The sequence below is a fragment of the Pseudoliparis swirei genome, chromosome 5 (assembly GCF_029220125.1).
Source record: "Pseudoliparis swirei isolate HS2019 ecotype Mariana Trench chromosome 5, NWPU_hadal_v1, whole genome shotgun sequence".
In the NCBI taxonomy this organism is placed as follows: Eukaryota; Metazoa; Chordata; class Actinopteri; order Perciformes; family Liparidae; genus Pseudoliparis; species Pseudoliparis swirei.
Window position 1 is genome coordinate 8,174,804 of NC_079392.1, and position 17,718 is coordinate 8,192,521.

At 42.2% G+C, this 17,718-nt stretch overlaps 1 protein-coding gene across 4 annotated transcripts; it reads left to right on the forward strand.

The window, feature by feature from the left end:
- Nucleotides 1-1,879: 1,879 nt before the first annotated feature.
- Nucleotides 1,880-17,465, forward strand: prrx1b (paired related homeobox 1b). 4 transcript variants are annotated; one of them, XM_056415225.1, is made up of 7 exons: nucleotides 1,887-2,651; nucleotides 8,819-8,994; nucleotides 11,918-12,099; nucleotides 14,362-14,425; nucleotides 14,763-14,828; nucleotides 16,318-16,370; nucleotides 16,531-16,746. In XM_056415225.1, the coding sequence occupies exons 1-7, from the start codon at nucleotides 2,405-2,407 to the stop codon at nucleotides 16,661-16,663; spliced, it is 921 nt and encodes a 306-aa protein (XP_056271200.1). In that variant the 5' UTR covers nucleotides 1,887-2,404; the 3' UTR covers nucleotides 16,664-16,746. The 4 variants fall into 4 exon arrangements, with proteins under 4 accessions (XP_056271198.1, XP_056271200.1, XP_056271199.1 ...); XM_056415223.1 differs by lacking the exon at nucleotides 16,318-16,370 and having other exon boundaries at nucleotides 1,880-2,651; nucleotides 16,453-17,465; XM_056415224.1 differs by lacking the exon at nucleotides 16,318-16,370 and having other exon boundaries at nucleotides 1,890-2,651; nucleotides 16,531-17,465.
- Nucleotides 17,466-17,718: the final 253 nt, after the last annotated feature.

Consider the following 17,718-nt stretch of genomic DNA (forward strand, 5'->3'; position numbering starts at 1 on the left):
ATGAAAATTCCGACTCACTTCAAATTGGAAGAGACAGGGCTGAGATAGACATGTGGGGGTGGGGGGTGGGGGTCAGCTCAGGGCTCATTTGATGGAGTGCACGGTCCAAACTCTCCTCCGGCTCTGTTTGGCCGAGCTGAGCCTCTGTAAACCACCTGAGAATTGCACACCTGCGGCAGTCAAGGGGCTGATTAACCTCACAAAGTCTGTCACGCCGTCTTGATGATCGGAGCCGAGCGTTTGAGTCCCGTGAACAAACAATGAGGTAATGAGACAAGAGAAGCAGTTTGATATGAATTACCAAATACCAGCAGGGATATTTCTGTCCAGTATTCACTCTCCTTTGAGCTCTAGTTTGGTCTCCACCAACGCCCGAGACAAACTCTCCACAGTCTGTCTGCTGTTGACTGAGAAAAGGCGGAAGAATTAAGGGATATTTTACGTAAATAATAGGAGCAGTAATCTCAGCTTGTATCTGAATCAGCATTTATTACTGCATATTTATCAATGCATAAATGCCAGAAGAACCCAAATCTGCAACCATAGTTACGATTTATAGTTTATAGTTCCCTCTGCAATGCATTCGACAACAATATAAAGTGAAGTGATCATAGAGCTGGGGCGAGTTGACACATTCTGGGACCAGCGGGGCCAAACGCTGCCTCTCGCTGCCGGCTTCGTGGGACTGTCCCGCCGGAGACCTGGAAGTCGAAGGCTGCAGCGAAGCCACATTTAGAACGCCCCGCTGGAGGAGTCTTGGTGTACCTGCATTTCATCAAATGTTACCCGGTGGCTCCGATGACGAGTGTTAAGCTTTACCATTGCTCCCGTAGCGTTATAGTTATAGTTAGTCCTGATGGGCTGGTGGCTCCTCCCATCAGTGTATGAATGGGTGAATGATGTCATGGAGTGTTCAAAGTGCTTTGAGCGGTTGGAATAACAAAGCGCTCTACAAGTGCAGGTACATTTACCATTTATGAATAACTATATAGCCAATCTCCTCGCTTATGATCTTGTTATGGATCATATCGAGAAATCAGAAATATCTAAGACAGTTTCATAAAGTTCCTCACTGTAGGCTACTTGGGTGAATACTTGGTTACTTATAACCACTGGTGCTGGGCAGGTAGTGCACATTGGATTCCTCAGAGCTTGTTTGACGGCAACCAACACTGAGAGCTAAAAGAGGCTGAAAAGCTTCAGAGTTGATGGCAAATCTCTGGGGGTTTGTTACATGTGACACTTTTCACCTCATATAAGTAAGTCGTGTAATTCATGGATTTTCCTGTTGCACCTTCTGGGGCCCCACAAGGGCCCCAAACCGCTGCTTGCTTATTGTTCCCAACAACTTTTTTTCTTTCTTTTTAATAACGTGGATCAGTTGTACTTCTTCATATTTGTGTTGCCGGCTTCCCCGACAGCTGCAGCCTCGTGAGGACGGATCTGTGGAGAGGCGGACTGGCACGGGCTATAGTCGGTTTAATCGGTGGCGGACCGCAGGGCAGTCGGGGTGGGTTTATCAGCACACAAGCAGTGATAACACACACACACACACACACACACACAAACACACACTCATTAGGTGGTGAGGTTTGCCAGCCAAGGGAACAAAAACAGGACAAACCAGGGTGTTGATGGTGCTGATGGTGATGTTTCTGCCTATAAGGGGGGTGAGGAGGAGTAGGAGGAGGAGGAGGGAGGGAGGGGCAGCTCGTGGTGAAGGCCTGTGAAACGTCAGACACAACATAAAGGCATTGCCACGTAATTACGGGGCTCGCTTTCATTAGAGAGAGAGAGAGAGGGAAGGAGAGAGAGAGAGAGATACGTCCTCCCTCCTCCCTCCTTGCGCCTAGCTGCCGCTGAGCAAGTTTTTGCGCACACACGGAGCTTCGAGCATCTGGTCGTCGTCATCATCATCATCATCACCATCATCATCAGCGGCGGCAGCAGCAGCAGCAGCTCTTCCTGCTCACTCAGATGTGACTCAACCAGAGTGAGAAGAGAGCTGCTTCTCCTCAGAGGACGTCTTTGAGACTTTTCTCTCTCAGCAGCGGGACAAGCTGATATTTTTCCTCGTGTGCCGGTGACGCGCGCCGCTGGATGGATTGTCTGTGAGGGTTTGGCCGGGGGAAAAAGAGAAAAAGAGAGAAAGGCAGGCGAGGAGAAAACTTTGGAGAAGTTTGCTCGAGCCCTGCGCGGCTGATCTGGATGTGAACAGACCCGCGGTCCGCTTTGGAAGAACCGAGTCTCACTCGGGCTGGTTTCTGGAGCTCGCGCGCTCTGCACGCACGGATCTTTTTTCTGCTCGGTTGTTGATTTCTTCTCTTTCTTCTCATCAGCCACTCCGTTTTTTCTTCTTCTTCCAAAAGTAGTTTTTTCTTCTTCTTCCTTTAACGCTTGCGTCATGACTTCTAGCTATGCACATGGAATGGACAGGCAAACCTCGCTATCAAACCGGCTGGAGAGTCCGATCACGTCGAACCTGGACAACCTGCAAGCCAAGAAGAACTTCTCGGTCAGCCACCTGTTGGATCTGGAAGAAGCCGGGGAAATGGCCGGCACTCAGGCGGACGAGAGCGTCGGGGAGGCGGGGAGGAGTATGCTGGAGTCCCCGGGGCTGACGAGCGGGAGCGACACGACCCAGCAGGAGAGTAAGTGGAAAGCAGTCCGAGCGAGAGCAACAGGCTGGCACCGAGCACCGAGCAGAGGAGATACACGAAAAAAACACAGCTTTTAAATCGTGACCAAAATTTTACATGTCCACCCCGGGTGTGTGTTGTAGTGTAGCTTCGGTGTGAAAACCTTCTGTTTACCAGGGGGGGAAACCCATCGCTGATCTCACACAAATGCAGTTATAGTGATCTGCAAATAAAGCCATTTGTTTTCATTACCGTGTGGCGTGTGTCCGCGCGCTGAGCGCATGAATGGAGCTCTGCAGAACGCAGCGTGCACGGAAGGAATCCTTTAGTGAGTTTTGGCAATGCATCATCCCTGACGGCCTCCCCCTCAAAATGGCCATTAATTTACCATTAACACTTTGATGTCAGTGAGGTATGGTGATGTTGGTGGACATGGTCAGTGAGGGAGCCTTGCAAGTCAGCCTCGGGGGTCATAAATCTCTCGGCTCATGCCCTAAACGAGGCCACGTTTTGATCTTTTTGGACTATAGAGATAAATACAATTCAAGACTAATCCCAAAAGCTTTTTTTGGAAAATGACTTAGAGCGAGTCACATGACAATTGCGTCACGATATGGTAGTTTAATGATACACATATTAATATATCACTAAATAATTACGTGATTTTTAAAATTTATTTTTTACAAACAACCCATTCCTCCGTGCGTAAGAATGGCCGATCTAAGTCGGGTATGGGCGAGCTAAGAGGCGGGTACTGAGGTACCGAGCTCACGCACCAACATGACAATCGGAAATATTATTTTCAACTTTGTTTGTGTTGAAAGGCGCCCCTGCGTGCGTGGAAGTTGACAAAAAACAGGGATAAGCCCCCCAAAAAGCCGCTGCTCGCTCTCTCCGGCGCACCATCGAGAGAGTAAATAAACCCTCCCTCCTTCCTCCTCCTCCTCCCCCTCTTCCTCCTCCTCCTCTTCCTCTGCTCAAAGGGCCATTTGCAGCGGCTGACAGAAACGTTATGGGCTTTAATGAGTGTTATTGTTAGTTTTTTAAAAGGCTAAAAATCGTGTGAAAAATATGCTTGAGGAAGTGGCCGGGTCACGTCTTTAATTCCCGGTTATTTTCGGCCTGTCAAACCCTCTCAGAATACCGGAGCCGAAACCATTTGTCATAATTACCGCGCGTGACCTCGCGCCAACAATTAAGGAATCAAATATCAGCATTTCATCAAACCGTATGTTGTTAAGAGGAATCAATCGGGATTAGTATTTTTTTTTAGATTTACACAAGATTCATAAAGAAATAATGACACGTGTTGGAGCCTAATTATCAGCAGAATTCATATTATGTGTTCCCCCGATTTATTGTCAGGAACGTGAACGCAACAGTATGACTTTTATCATTTTTAATCAATTTCACAAATTGCCATTAATATTAGCTGAATAGACCACGAATAGACAGCAAAATAAAAAATAAAAAATTTCAAGTAAAATGGCAAAAAAACGTGTTTTATTCTTTTAGGAATCAATAACCTCTCCTCTCGTGAATGAGCGTTGACAGCGGGACTAATTGACTTTGGCTGCTAATGAGATCTACTCACTGTTGGTCACACAGCTGCAGGATTATGGTGATATTGATGATGATGATGATGATGATGATGATGGTGGTAGTGGTGGTGGTGTTGGTGGTTACGGGAATAACCTTGATTTGTTTGATTTAGTTTAAATGTGACCTTGATTAAAAGCTTGCCGAGGCCAAACCACCACTAATGAAATAAACACAGAGATCTCTTTTTGGGATAATTGGATTTCATCGTTCATATTTGTCTTCATTTGAAGTTGCCATGACAGGTCAGAATATAATCTCACATCAATTAGTAAAAAAAAGACAACAACAAAAAACAATACATTTTTATTTATAAATGTTGCATACAATATATTTTGCCTCACGTTTAGTGTGCTAAATACAAATACGAGTTAAAATATTGCATTCATTAAAAAAAGATCGATTCAATATTTTCTATTTTGTCACGCAATTCAATTAACCTTCTTTAAATAAAATTTTTTGTGTGTGATTCAAATGCTCTATGCAATTGCTTTATAAATAGTCATTTCAGTAAAATAGTCACAATTAATGTACGACTGTATGTCGTTTTAATATGTTTATTTATTTTTGGTATTTCTGTGTGTTTCACTAATGAAGTGCCTCATGGTTTTCATTCTAACCTCGAGCTTGTAAAACGTCTGTGCGCGCGTGCGTGCGTCTGTGTGTGTTTGAGTGTGTGTGGAAACTATGCGCGGTCGCTAGTTAGCATGTGCCGCTCCTCCAGAATCCTGCGCTCAGCCCGCATGTGCTGCACCAACTGGCCTAACGTGTGGCCCTCCGAGCTGCTGCACTGAGGGCCACACGTCCGAGGCAGAGGAGAGATCTTCCTCATGAACCACAGATACATTCACAATGCGTCAATGACGTTTATTAAATAACACCTCATGTGAAGTATTAGCACTGAATATAGGAATCATTTTATATTTGGTTAATTTTAGGCGATTCCTTTCACATGGCGGATTTAATCACAGGTACATGTTTATTTTAATTTTAAACATGGCAATAATATTATACCAATAACAAGAGTGATACTAATTATTGTTATATAATAATAATGGTTACAAAAATGCAACGTTAAAAAGTTTCACTTATCCGACAACTGGAGTTTTACTTTCTCAAAACATAATAAATTCATCAATGATTTAAGATTTTAATGTTCTTAATCTATAGAGGTTTAACGGCGGGGGTCAGGACCCCCACAGAGGGGAGGCCAGATAACGTCTGAAAGGTCACGGAAGTATTAACAGGATTAGGAAGGAGAAAGAAATAAGAAAAGATCATTCCAAAAAAAATTCAGTTTATTTTTCTTGATTTGTATTGTTAATCTTTAAGTCTGAATATGTAAATGTATTTGTTTTTAAAGAGCAAAACAAGAGAACCGTTGAAAGGCCGAAGGTATAGTGGAGAAGCTTTTTAAAACTTATTTTTTGGAAATAGAAACAACATTTTACTAAGATTTGAATCAGCTGGATCCTCAAAGGGATGAACACAAGAGGTCACAGGATGATCAAATTATTTTTTCTCTAATTCTTCCCTTCTTTCTTCTGGTGAAATACCGAATGTGTTTAATGTGGCCTGTAAAAATAGAGTTTATGTCTCGTGTCTCCTGATTGGCTGAGACTGCAGGGGGTCAGCTTTTCTCTCATTCGACAACAAAGCAAAAAGGCCTAGTGTTGACACACTGCAGCATCTGACACCAAGCCAGCTGTGTGTGTGTGTGTGTGTGTGTGTGTGTGTGTGTGTGTGTGTGTGTGTGTGTGTGTGCGTGTGTGTGTGGAAGAAGTAAAAGCAGTCCATTAAAAGCTCTGCATCAGCATGTTGCTCTGAACATGTCGTCCCAGTTCCCCGAGTTTCCCCAGTTTGAGTCCAGCCGTGGACGTTTTGGTGCAAGTCTCCTGTTAATTTTAAATTTTCTAAATAAAAAAGCAGTTTGTGTAGTTACACTTTAATTGAATATCGACGTAATAATGTCCCTGGAGAGTTTGAATATTAATAAAATAAAATATTTGTGTAGATTTTACGTGTACCTGGACATTTTGTATATTTCTTGTATCATCCAGTTCTTCATCTTTTCAATCAAACATGTCCTGTAGGCTGAGAAGAGGATATTTTAGTTATTTTAGATTCAGGGAGCCGTCCCTATGTTCACGAGAGGAAGTCAAACATTCAGATGTGTTGTTGTTGTTCTGTAGAAGTTGACACGGTAAAAACTGAACTCTTATTTCATCTCTGGAAAATGTTTAAAAGTTGTCTGATCATTACGTTGACATTTAGGGGATACAATACTTTCACATGAGTGAAGGAGGGAGGGTTCAAATCTTTTGTGTAAAAGTATCAATACCGCCGTGGCTTTCAAAATGTACACTGAAGTAAAACGGTAAACAAGGAATCAGGTTATTCTCCGGGACATTACATTCATACGCGACTATTTTGCATCAGCTGAAACATAACGGTGCAGAGATTTCATTTTTTTGAAAGATTAAATTGCCAAAAATCTCACAACATTCGCACACATCTGCAAATGACTGAATTTCCTTTCAGCATCCCGTTAATCCCATTTCATGAATATGATTTTTTTTCAGGCGAACTGCAAATAAAAGTCCCATTTATCGTAAAAGGATCATAAAAGACATCCAAACCTTTGAGGTTTCACCAGGTTGTAACAAACTTCTGATGTTAGTTTGATGCTAACATTTATCCCCCAAAACTCAGAGATAAGAAACAAATACATCTTCAGACTACAATAACAAATGAATAACTTAGATTGTACAATTTAGATTGTTGTCGTTTGAAAATCTACATTGAACATTAATGTTTTGCGTTAATTCTATATAAAATAAATAAAATGTGCTATTTTAGTGGTGAAAGATTTTTAGAGGACGAAAGGGCGTTTTTCTTCTTATTCATGACGAAAGTAAAATCTGACTCTGAAAAGTGCGTCATTGCTCGAGCTGTCACATAAACATAATGAGTTGAGAAATACCAGATTTCCCTCTGAAGGCTTTCAAAATCAAAATACTTGAATAAAGTTTCTAAAAGCCCTAAACTGCACTGCAATAGAGAACACGAATGAATGTACAAGTCACTTCACACCTCTTTCTGTGTGTGTGTGTGTGTGTGTGTGTGTGTGTGTGTGTGGAGCTACAGATTGTGTCGTGAGTGTGTAATTAGGCATGACATGGATGCTCGTTTCTTGTCGACGTGAACATGTTATTTCGTGGTCTTGTTGTGCAGCCACAAGGCTCCGGCACTTGTTTCCAGCCTGCAGGAAGGAGCGTTCAGGCCCAACGTGTGCAGCACATGGAAGGTGCTCGGGGTCCAGAGCGGATTATATATTCATCTTGTTTGTTTGCCTGGATGTGTGTGTGTGTGTCTGTTTGTTGTCTGCATATTCAGGGAATTGTTTTTGAAGGATCTTTTAAATAATCACGTCACCCAATCTTCCCACATGTCATCAGCGTTCTCTCGCCATGGTTTGAGATATTTCTGCCTCCACACCCAATATACTGGGCCAATTGTTTTAATTTTTTTAATTTGGATTATCCCGGTTGGAGATTTCTTTGTATTGTTGCTTTCTGTGTCATTTTGTGCATTTCTTTTTTAAAGAAAATGATCTTGGGGCATATTTGCCTTCAATCGATAGTTTAGATTTGAGAGGCAGACAGGAAGTGTAGAGAGAGAGGTGCTAAATGAGGGCGTTGTAGTCTCTTCATGACACCCGTCTCAGACGCAACACAGTTTCACATACTCAGGCCGAGGATCTTTTTAATTTTTTTAATTTCAATTTATTTAACCAGGAAATGCCTCATTGAGATTCAAAATCTTCCTTTACAAGAGTGTCTTTACAAGGCAGCAGCAGTAGCACATTACTAAGATTCAGACATACAACATAAAAAAGTGACAGACTATATTTTAAAAAAAGATTATTTTTTAGATCACAGCATGAATAAAACCAAAACTAAGACTCAAGTCATCATAACCCAGTTCACACAGGTGCACATACCTCAGTCAAAGAAAACATCTACAACCAGATGAACCTTCCTCCAACTCTTTCAATCTATTTTTAAAAACACCTAAAGAGACCAGCGGTATATGCTCTCTTTAGTTACAGCTGCCATAAGATTATCGGTGAACGTTATTCAGAATTCACATCTTTCTCTTAAGTAGAAACAGTGGCATAGTAATGTAAACATGTCCTGGTAAACAAAAGTTCTGGTTTAAACGGCCTAAAAAGTATGACCTGTACTCACCTGGTTAAAGTGAAAGTACTCAGTAGATGTGTAAGCAGTATGTTAATGCTAATTTGAAGTGACCAGTGACGTATTTAAAAGAAGAAGAAGTAACGACTGGGTTGATACTTCGTCTTCTCTGAACTGCCTTGAGCAGCGGTTGTTGCACGAATGCAGGGAGCTCTATTTATTATTAAAATGTAACGTGGTCCGACGCGGGGCCTTCGTCTTATTTTATTTTTATTCCTTTTTGCATCTCCTCGGGCAACGTAGCTACAAGCACCGGCGGGAGAGCTGTGTTCCCATCGAGTCGTATCGAGTCTACATTCTACCCTCTTCTTCACCCCGCAGATGAACAGATGAACACGGAGGAGAAGAAGAAGAGGAAGCAGCGCAGGAACAGGACCACCTTCAACAGCAGCCAGCTCCAGGCTCTGGAGAGAGTGTTTGAGAGGACACACTACCCCGACGCCTTCGTCAGAGAGGACCTGGCCCGCCGGGTCAACCTCACCGAGGCCAGAGTCCAGGTAACGAAAGCCCTGTTAATCTCACGAGACCTCTAGAGTTAGTCAGGGACTTCGATATTTGACATGTCCTCCCTTTCAAAATAAAAGCCTGATTCCTTGAAGTCTGACGGTTTCCTTCAGCAGCAGTGATTTATCAGGCGGATTCAACCTTTGATCAAAGAAGAAGAAGAGCAGTCATAAAACTCACAAGATCTCAAAGTATGTACAGTCCCGAAGTATAGAAGGAGGCCCTTAGTCCTATATATACACACTTGGTCCTATATATACGCACAAATAAACAGATTCTTATTACCACACATAAACTAGCTGCACCCCAGTGGGACCAGTTGAGTCCTTTGGGTCCTCGTGACTCAGAACAACAGGGTTTAAAAAAGAGATCCATGAACAGCTTTGTGTGTACGGTCAACCGAGAGCAGCAGAAGCAACTTGTTATTGGAAATAAGTATTTCAAAACACTGGAGGGCATCTTCACGTCATCTGGTGCCGAGCGGTTGTCATGGTCCATTAATCTGTTTGGTGTCTCCATTATGGGGTTTTAAAGGAACTGATAAGAACTCGCCAGTATGTCACAAACACCCGCTATCATTCTCACGCGATCTCTTAAATGGCCGCTGAGCCTTTGTGCAGCTTTTAAACTCCCCGAAGGAACTGGATGCGATCAGAAAAGTGGATTTAATGATTGTCTAATTTCCTTTAGCGGTTTACAGATCAGCAATACAATGTGCAACCCATGAGGGGCCGCGGTAGAACAGGAGCTAAATGTGACGCTTTATTTGGTCAAATGAGTGAAATCACGAACGTCGTCGTCGACACAACCGAGAACATGGATTCCAGATTTTCACAGCCGGCGAGAAAAGTGACCGTTACTTTCTGTCTTTACATGCAGGAGAGTTAGAAATGACATGGATGCCTGAAGGCAACTGACTACAACCTTTAGTTCCACTGAAAGAGAAGTGAGTCTGAGATGAGGCTGTCTTATCTCAGTTCATTTCAACCAATATTTAAAATTATGTAAACATTGATAATAAACTGGAACATCTACTGCACACGAAAATACTATGATTTCTAATCAAAATATGACTTTATAGGGGATAAAACCTACATTAAAGGGAACATGCAAACAGTACCAACCTGGTCAAGTTTTCATTTGTTCTTTTAATGAAGGCACTTGCTTTGTTTTTGAATGCTAAGATCGTAATTCTGTGGAATAAAAGCACCGTTACTTAACTTGGCACTTGACAAGGACACTTTTCTCAAAGGGACTTTTTCTTTTTTTTACGAGTCAGCTCGCTAGCAGCCGAGCATTAGCTAGCGGTGCTCGCTAAATTGAGATGTAGAGGGAAAGAATGAAGTGTGCTGCGGCTCTTCTATCAGCCAACACGGAGCTCACGTGACAAAAGACTGAACACAAGTTCACAATTTCAAATGCAGAAGAAAATGCTGCCCCAAAAAACTGGGGGAAAAAACATATATGGTTGTATAATAAATGGAAACTAATTGATTTTTGGGCATATTTCTACTTCTGACTTGTGTTCTCAGAACATCCCTGCATGTGTAGCACCATGAAGCTCTACCGATTATCTTGCTGCAACCACCAAACAAACTGGGGTAAAAAGAAAAACCACGAATACTTGCTGTTGCTCTCGAAGCTGTGAGATTGTGAATCTGCATTTCTGTAATTATATTTTCTTTTATCTTGCATGTATCAGCTAAGTGAGGAAAAACTACAACTTTAAAAAATCGGAGGAACAAAACTGTGATCCCAATAAGTGAGGAGGGACATGTCCCCCTCGGGCCCCCTCGGCCACCTCGGGCCCCCGGGGACATAAAGTTACGCTCCTGGTTTCACTGGATTATCATTGAAATGAAAACACATTTGTTCTACTCATGAGCAGCTCGACCTATGTAGCAATGCAAATATACGATAAATGCATACTTGTTCATCCAATGCTTTCACATACGCACTCATATGTCACTATCAGGCATTTGTCTGTGTCTTTGAAGACAACACTGAGTATTTGTTCAGTGGGCACAGAGAGAGAGAGAGAGAGAGAGAGAGAGAGAGAGGGAGGGAGGGAGAGGGAAAGAGGAAATGGTGATGTCGGAGGGAGAGAAGCGGCACATCTGTGAATAATGTGTAGCAGAGAGCGATGCAGAAAGGCTTTGATAAAAGAGACTTTGGGCTCATTCCTGAGGCTGTGCGTCAGCAGACTGAGAGCCCCCGCGAGCGCCCGCGGCATCTAATAATGGATTTGATTTCACAGCGAGGAACAACACTAGCAACCCCCGAGTCACATCATCATGTGTTCGGGGAAAAAGGGCGGGAGGGAGGGGGGGGTATGTTTCTTCAAAAAGGCCAGCGGGGGGAGGGGGGCTGATGAGGGGTGGACGGTGAATTGGAGATGAAGGATGCGTGTGGAAGCGAAGTGTTATGAATACGTTAAAAAAAAAAAAAAAAAGTTTGTAACTGAGAAAAGAATTTAAGGCCAGAGAATTATCCGGGGGAGAAAAAAAACTTTCTGGTTTATTTAGTTTGGATTTTAGATTTTCACGGGCTCTGTACCCTTCATTTGATTTGAGAATCGACTCGCGTTCAGGCCGGGACGCACAACCACGAAGCGCACGTGTTGTAACCCTCCGATGAAGACCGTGCCATGTGGTCGAGAGCGCCCAGCGAAAAGCTAAATGGCGGCGCTCTGAGTTGAGAGGATGTCGTCGCGCGGACGCAACATCGAGCGCTTCACTTTCAGCTTGTTGGTTTACACCTTTGAAGTTCACATTATTTGGCTTCTTTGGAACTTCGAATTGCGTCCGTGAAGAGTTTGTAAAGCTAGTGGCGTCTGTGCAGCGGGGGAGGGGGGAAAATACGACAATAAGAAAAGTGACTGAATTGCTTCATCCCGTTGTCTTCTTGTGATTCCAGGTCTGGTTTCAGAACAGGAGAGCTAAATTCCGCAGGAACGAGCGCGCCATGCTGGCCAGCAAAAACGCCTCGCTCCTCAAATCGTACTCGGGCGACGTGACGGCGGTGGAGCAGCCGATCGTCCCGCGCCCGGCGCCACGCCCAAACGACTACCTGTCCTGGGGCAGCGCCGCCCCCTACAGGTAGAGCCCGCTCTGCTCTCTCTCAGCCCATCGCCACACACACACACACACACACACACACCCTGTTGTACACTCTGCGCTCCTTCTGCTTCTGCACTGACGTCTGCGGCTGATCTGCAGCACAGAGCGGGAGAGGAACTCAAACCACTCCTAGGAGAGTCGTGCCTTCGTTTGCAAATAAGGGGCTTCATGATGTGAGGGGGAACATAAACTACACCGAAGGAAACGAGGAGAGAAGGGACTGACTTAAGGCAGGAAGGAGGAGATAAACAAAGGACAGAAAGAAGAAAGCAAGAGCGGCCGAAAAGTAGGAAAGATGGAAAGCTATATGAAATAATACAAGTTACGTGAGTTATTTTATGGTGGGTGTAAAATCTCGAAGAGTAGAAAGTAGAAAATCAAAATACTAATAAGTCGAGTATTACTGCAGTAACACAAACTGTCCTCTGCTCTCTGCTGCAGAACATCAATCACACACGTTTCTCCAGATGAAAAAGCACAGCTGATACCGCAATAACCACATGTTAACACACACACACACACACACGCACACTGACCCCGGCACTGCTCTCTGTTATTGTTTCATTTCCTCCTTCACTTCTACCTGCACATGCTTCTCATAGTTCCTCTGACCATCCTCATCTCTTCTGATCCACCTGGACTCAAACTGCAGAGCTGCAGGTCACCGGACACTTTAATGTGTGTTGTTTTATTCATTCAACCTTTATTTATACGTGGGATATAAAAAGTTATAGCATGGGTCTGGTTCTATTCGTCAAAATCCCATGTTCAGACTCCAACGTGTTAGTCCGCCTCTCAGTCCTGCTTTGACTTCCTGGCTGTGACTCTCAGCTCCGAGCCCACTGGCTCCTGCTAAAGATAGACATTTTTCTTAAAACATTAGTTTTCTTCTTTTAAAAGAGGCTCTGTTATTTGCTAAAAGTAGCTGGTCAAAGTAGTTTGGATCAAATAAACAGGAGGAATTCGCGCATTTGTTGGTGAATATTTGAAGCAGCATATTAATCCACATTCGGTCCTGTCGTTGGTATTTGGGGCAGCAGAAATGTTTCTCTTAGTATTTTTGTCTGAACGTTTTCCTTGAACTTCAAACACCTCATGAGCAAATATTCAAAGAAAAAGTGTCAGCAGTGAATATTTTGTTCATATGTTGATATAAAAATCAGCATCACATTTCCCTCAAAATGTATTCAGTAAATGCAAATGAACAACATATGCACATAATTCCTCTGACACACAGATGGTTGCCTGTAACCATTTTACTTAAAGGGACAGTTCACCCCAACATCCAAACTATATATTTTTCCTCTTCCCTCTAGTGCCATTTGTCAATGTAGTATTCATAATTCCTTCATGAAACGGCTCATAAAAAACTGTGTATGATCTTGCATACCCAGGTCACGATTTATGAGGAGAGACGTTGCTGCTGAGTTTTTCAAATGTGTTTTTTGGCTCTTTGAGTGACACAAGCCGAGTGTCATGTAGTCCCATTGTATTCTTGAGATGGCGTCTCTACGTCTGATATCGCCAAAGCTAACTCACAGCGAAACAAGATGGTCAAATAGCATGAAAAATAAAAAGGCCCAAATATTTTGTTTCATTTTAAATTGTCCCTTTAAGTAAACATTAAAAAGTAGAACTTTTACTTGTATTCCCCCGCTGTGATATTGCAGTATTTTGTGAAACGTAAAAACACAAAATCACATCCTCGGTCTTGTGTACACATTTTAATTTACTGATTTATGCTTACAATTTAAATTATTAGTTTAACTTCTAAGTAATGATAATCTAATGTTTGATGTCTTGAATAAAAACAGACATGTTTACTGTAGTGTAAAGTAGATTATATAAAGTGCATTGAAAATATGAAATGCAGACTTCTGTATAAGTTGTTTAGGAATGTTTAAAAGCATTTCTTTATTATAAAATGCAACAAGGTCCGATTACATGTCATAACCTATATTGATATTTCTTTTGTCCCGTACGAGATGTTACACTGAAATAGGAATACATTGTTTACATCCAGCTAGAGTTCAGCACATTCTATTTTCTACATTAGATGTGAAAATTGACCCAAAGTATTCCTCAAACATTCCCTCTCTGTCTCTTCACCCTGCTGTGGCCTTTCGCCCCGTCCTTCCTGCTGCCATTTTACCTACACTGAATATATCACAGTCCTGTCTTGCACATATCTTACTCCAAACTAATTGTGTTGAATAAAAACACCCTTTTCCTCGCCCTCAGTCCCATCGCTCCCCTCTGTCAGCATGAGCAGGGCGGGACCAGATCCTGTGACCCTCCTGACGAGGTGATAATGTGAAAACAAACCGTATTAAATCCACTGTTGACCCCTGTGACCCTCCTCTGCTACACTACACCAAATAATGAACGCTACGCCGAGAGACAGAGCTCTACTGGGCGACATTTTTGTGTGACTCTGGTTACATTGGTCATGATTTACAGTAATCCTCCGTTATGAGACTCGGTGTAAAATGTCAAACCCTGCGGCCGGCGGCTCAAACTCACTGAGCGCTTTTTGGCCCCGGACGCAGAGCAGCAGGGGGAAATCTTTTTGTGAAGCAGGAATAATGCTATGTGGAACACGCTAATGTGGTGCTAACACTTCACTGTATATTATCCTAAAGCTGGTATCCGATGCCGGAAGGAGGGCCAGTGCGAGTGCCACAGAAAATGCTGCCCTCAGAGAACAAGTACGCTTTCACTTTACTACATACATTCAGTTATTTACTTTTTAAAGGAAACTGGCGGTATTCTCCTTTCAAGAAGAATACTGACGGGTTTTTTTCACATACATTTACTGTTTCATAAAGAATGTATTTTGTTATTTTCTGATTCTATTTCTTTAATTTGAATGTGATTTGTGTCAATTTTATACTTTTACTTAAAAACGGTGTTTGTTTGAGGTTTTTATTCTATAAAGGAAAAAAATTATAAAAAATATTTTCTATACAGTAAATTTATTAAACTGTTACTTTAAACACTCTTTAAATAGAGAATCCATCCGTGAGCATCACGTCTGCTATTATTTATGTTAAAGCCATGTAATCGCTGTGTGGTAATGTAGCGCAGACGTTTTAAAGCCCTCTGCTCTCACAGATGAATAATAACATAATAACCGTACAGTATATAATGATTTAACCACAGTCGATCCAAAGTGTTTAAGAGCAACGAGAGAGAAAAAAACAATACAAAGAAAGACAAGAAAAAAGCAAATAAAATCACAAATTAAAGTTGATTATTTATACATAAATTTCTCACAAAAACATTTTTTTCAAAGAGATATATTTTGGGCTTTTCGTGCAGATAATTGTAACCCAGCTCCTGCAAATAATATACTGGATATGTTTGTGATGATTAAAAATAATCTTGCATGTTTAAATAAAGACGAACTACGATAACACAAAAGCAGAAACAATCATCACTAAAATAAAGCAAATCGTTAGCCTCCTAAAGTGAAAACCAAAATGTTGGTCAAGAAAAACAAAAGAGTCAATAAATCATCGACAGAGAGAAACTGTAGTGTAAAAAAAAAGCTAGAAAGAGGGATCTGTCCTCAGTCCTAAGGAGACAAGAAAACACCCTCCAGTACTAAGTAACACAAAAAGGCACAATCTAGACAAGCATACAATAATTCTTAAATCTTCAAATTATAAATGTTCCAAAGCTTTTGGAAAATGTCCAATGAGAGGACTCGGTGCTAATTACCTGTATTTATCATTCTGCCATTTGTGTGACTTCATTAAACAATCAACATCAGGCTTCAATACTCTGTGAGCTGAACACTGAGTGGGACACTTTACAACAACAACAACAACAACAACAACAATAACAACATTTTCTAAGTGATGGACGGACTTGATTAGGAATTGTTATTCAAAAGCTGAACAGATTGGGAATATAAACTTTAGAAGCTCTCTCCGTGGAAAGAAAGAATATTGCTGGACAAAATCAAACCATGTTCATAAAAGTCATCAAACAACAACAACACAAACAGAAACTACGCTCTTTTTGACCTGTCCCTCTTTAAATGTAGTGTGGAAGGAGAAAAAAGAGAAACAAGATGAAGCAGATCTCTATGTTTGCCAATTAATCCTTGAAATAAAAGGCTGAATATTTCCTTTCCAAATTAAATCAGTTACTGTATGACTTCTTTTTTTTTTACACACATCTAAAACGTAGCTGACGACAACATCGACGGGAGAAACAAACACCGAGTTGAGTTGTTGGGGATTGTGAGTTTTACCGTGAGCTTTTGTCCAAATCTCTTCACGTGATCAGTGATACCTGTTTTTGTTCCTTTTCATATTTCCACAGCTGCGGCTCATGCTGAGCTTCAGCTCGCTGTCAGCCACAGGTGATGTAACCTTCCCCCCCCCTCCTCTTGTCTCGCAGCGCCGTGGCCACCTACCCGCCCACCTGCTCCAACACCAACACGTCCCAGGGCATGAACATGGCCAACAGCATCGCCAACCTGCGGCTCAAAGCCAAGGAGTACAGCTTGAACCAGGTGCCCACGGTGAACTGAGAGGAGGAGGAGGAGGAGGAGGAGGAGGAGCGGCTTGGGACTGGCGCAGGAGGGGAGGGGAACCTCCCTGCCGCTGGACCCCCGCGGACGGACACCGTCTCTGGGTTGAGCATCATCTTACATACCCTGGATCATGAGGGCCCTCCCACACCCCCCCACCCATCCCTTTTTTGGAGCAGCCTCGATGGCGATACAAAACCTATATGCAAATTGTTGGACACCGAGTGATGGCAGGATTTCCACCTGAATCGCCTTTCTACATTTTTTTTATTATTCTCCTGAGCATCACCAAACTCTCATTTGTACAAAAAAAAAAGACACCAAGACTGGATGCTATAGTCGCATATCTGCATAGTTTTACATTTGTGATGTGGAGGGAGAGTTTTTTTAAAGATCTTTTTGTTTTCAATCAGAGAACTTGTTCTCGACGGAGACCCATGTACGGACTACGTGGAATTCCCTTCGTCCCTTCGGCTGTGGTGTTGGATAAAAATGCAGACCACATTTGGGATCGACACTCTTTTAAAACAACAATCAACCGATAAGGACATCCTCTGACATTTATGCAATTCTTTTAATTAAGAGAGAGTTTTGCCTCTCCACATTTCTTTCCATGTTATACCACTGACGAGCAAACATTTCCAACGCATTTTGATTTTCATGTAATAGTCCAATATAAAGGAGAGGCTAATGTATTTCTGAATCCAAAACCATCTCTTAATTTCCTATGATATCCTTTATTTGTAACAGAATAAAAAACGTGTATATTAATAAAAAATGCATTTCAAGCAATGCAATGCCACAGTGTCCTCCAGTTCAACAGATCTTACAAAAGAGGGTCAAATAACTATTTTACACTTTAAAAAAAACACCTTGTATGGTTTCTCGGAGTAAAATAATCCCAATTCACGCAAGAAGAAATATACTGATATAGTTGAGACGATTAGGGAAGCGAAATGATCCCGGACTTGGTGCATGCCCCATAAAAGGGAGATTTACAACTTGAGAACAGTTTCTCCTCCACAGAAAAACCTCAAGCCGCTCGGCTGCTTTGT

Coding starts and splice junctions, on each gene's coding strand:
- prrx1b (XM_056415223.1), top strand. CDS start 2,405: ATGACTTCTAGCTATGCACATGGAATGGACAGGCAAACCTCGCTATCA. Junction 8,995..11,917: donor TCACCGAGGCCAGAGTCCAG/GTAACGAAAGCC, acceptor TTGTGATTCCAG/GTCTGGTTTCAGAACAGGAG. Junction 12,100..14,361: donor GGCAGCGCCGCCCCCTACAG/GTAGAGCCCGCT, acceptor CCTCGCCCTCAG/TCCCATCGCTCCCCTCTGTC.